The sequence below is a fragment of the Gastrolobium bilobum genome, unplaced genomic scaffold (genome assembly GCF_033153095.1).
Source record: "Gastrolobium bilobum isolate Gb01-03AN ecotype WA unplaced genomic scaffold, APGP_CSIRO_Gbil_v1 utg6649, whole genome shotgun sequence".
NCBI lineage: Eukaryota > Viridiplantae > Streptophyta > Magnoliopsida > Fabales > Fabaceae > Gastrolobium > Gastrolobium bilobum.
The window spans coordinates 51213-53456 of record NW_026897355.1 but is presented as its reverse complement, the minus strand read 5'-3'; the positions used below and the strand labels follow the sequence as shown (position 1 = coordinate 53456).

General features: G+C 37.8%; 1 protein-coding gene across 1 annotated transcript; it reads left to right on the top strand.

The window, feature by feature from the left end:
- The first annotated feature begins 365 nt into the window (after positions 1-365).
- LOC133306188 (uncharacterized protein At5g39865-like) lies at positions 366-1136 on the top strand. Its single transcript, XM_061506468.1, has one exon. The coding sequence runs from the start codon at positions 366-368 to the stop codon at positions 1134-1136; it is 771 nt and encodes a 256-aa protein (XP_061362452.1).
- Positions 1137-2244: the final 1108 nt, after the last annotated feature.

Sequence of the window (2244 nt, the reverse complement as noted above, 5' to 3'; positions counted from 1 at the left end):
TTCTAATTTTAGTAGAGGGATGTCCTTCATATATATTCCATAATCCATACCATGATTGATGCACCAAATGGTAGGTAATGGGTCAGTCCTTTTTAATGTGATTAAAGATGGGGAGTGGGTGTAGCCTCGCCCCCACACCACACCATGCAGTGATCATTCAAAACTCAATAAAGCAACCCAACATCACAGAGCTTTTCAGTATCCACTTAATATAGACTCTGGAAACTAAAAGCTAGAGAGAACTTATTCTCAACCCCACTGTCCTCCTCCATTAATCAGAACCAACTCTTTCTTTTCTTCAATCCTTAAGTGGTTAGCACTTAGCACCATCTCACACGCCTTCCAATTTCTGAGAGCTAGAAGACATGAAAGGAGCAAGAGGCAGGTTGCTTAGGAAATTGAAACTCATCCCAACAACCATAAACAACTTGAAACAAGGCTTAGTTCTTCAGCTCAACACCCCAGATGTAATTTGCATCCAGAAATGTTCAACTCCACCATTCTATGAAGATCACAAAGGAAACAACCTGGCTGAGGTAGAGACAGAACTTGCAGAAGACAAGTTAGAAGTAGAAGCTTCTAACTTGTCAGAGGCCAAGATGGAGCTTAATAGCACACCACAAGTGACATTGAGTTACCCATCTCTAACAGATTTTGAAGAGATAGATCCACCAGGAGGAAACCATCCAATCATTCTCTACACAACAAGCTTGAGAGGAATAAGAAAAACCTATCAGGACTGTAACACAATCCGTTTCTTGTTGAGAAGCTTTAAAATAATATACCAAGAAAGGGATGTGTCTCTGCACTTGGAATACAGAGAAGAGTTGTGGAAGATCTTGGGAGGCAAAGTGATCCCTCCAAAGCTTTTCATTAAGGGTAGGTACATTGGAGGAGCAGATGAAGTTGTTGGATTGCATGAGATGGGTTGGCTTGGGAAGCTTTTGGAAGGGATACCAACTTACTCAACTGATTGCATTTGCACTGGCTGCGCCAACATGCGGTTCTCTATTTGCTCTAACTGTTGTGGCAGTTGCAAAGTCTTCACAAGCAATTGGGACAACAATGATGGTTTGTTCATCAGATGTCCTGAGTGCAACGAGAATGGGCTTGTCAAATGCCCCATTTGCTGCTAGCTAGAAATTGATAGGACTGAAACCTAGTTTTTATATCCTTCTTCTTGTACTGTTCTTTCATCTTTTTCTTGGTTCGCATGTAACGTAGTGCTTTATCTATCTGATAGAGTCCTTAGAATGGACATTGTACTCAACTCGTTTAGATGTAAATAGTGGTCAATATCTATGCATAAAGACAGACTCTCGAGAAGTAAGAACGATCACATCAACCCAAAACTTTAAGATATTGAATAAGGTTACATTAATTATTTTATATTTTTCTAACACACTTGATAAGCGTCACTTCGACCCAAGATTTTAAGGCTTTGAGTGATGCTAAATTAATTATTTTATATCTCTATAACACACTCTCTCACATAAGAGCCATTTAGGCTTAAAGCGTGAATACGACACAAGCTTATTATTGGTCTGCCTTATGTTGGACAAATTCACGTTTTTTTTTTTGCCTTGTACTTTTCTTAATACAAAAAAACCATTTTAACTCAAAACTTTAAAAATATTAGGTGAGATTAAATTAATTATTTTATATCTCTCTTAACTTATCCTTAGCAATATAGGACGTTTAACCTTAGGCAAAAACACATTCTCCAAGGACTCTTTTGAAATACACCAACCCACAAAGTTTTGACATTCCTGGCCTCGTTCAGATGAAAAATGAAAGAACCAATAATGTTCATCTAATTAAGGAGGATCAAAATCCAAGCAAGAAAATTCGGTGGGGTATATAATTAGCAGGCTTGTGATCACAGTCGCATGCAGTTGAATCTTCTTAGATTGTAAAAAGCAACTAATTGGTATGAAAAAGGTTATTAAAAGTAGTGCGGTGGCTTAGAACAAAGTGTCCATGATTAATTGCACAAACAAACAATATAGTGGGTTTTGAAGGGATGGCAAATACATTATGTCTTCAGTTTCTGCATACAGCCTAATGAGTTATTAGTAACTAATGCTCAAGTCCACAAGAATGAGCAAAATGCCCAAATAAACTACGTAAAGATAGAGTAGTACTTCTTGAGATATATAGTTTCACATTAGTTGTATATGCAACTAACGTGGAGTTTATAAGACCTTGGGCACTTCCATCCTTTGAGCTAGCTTTTAGGGTGGT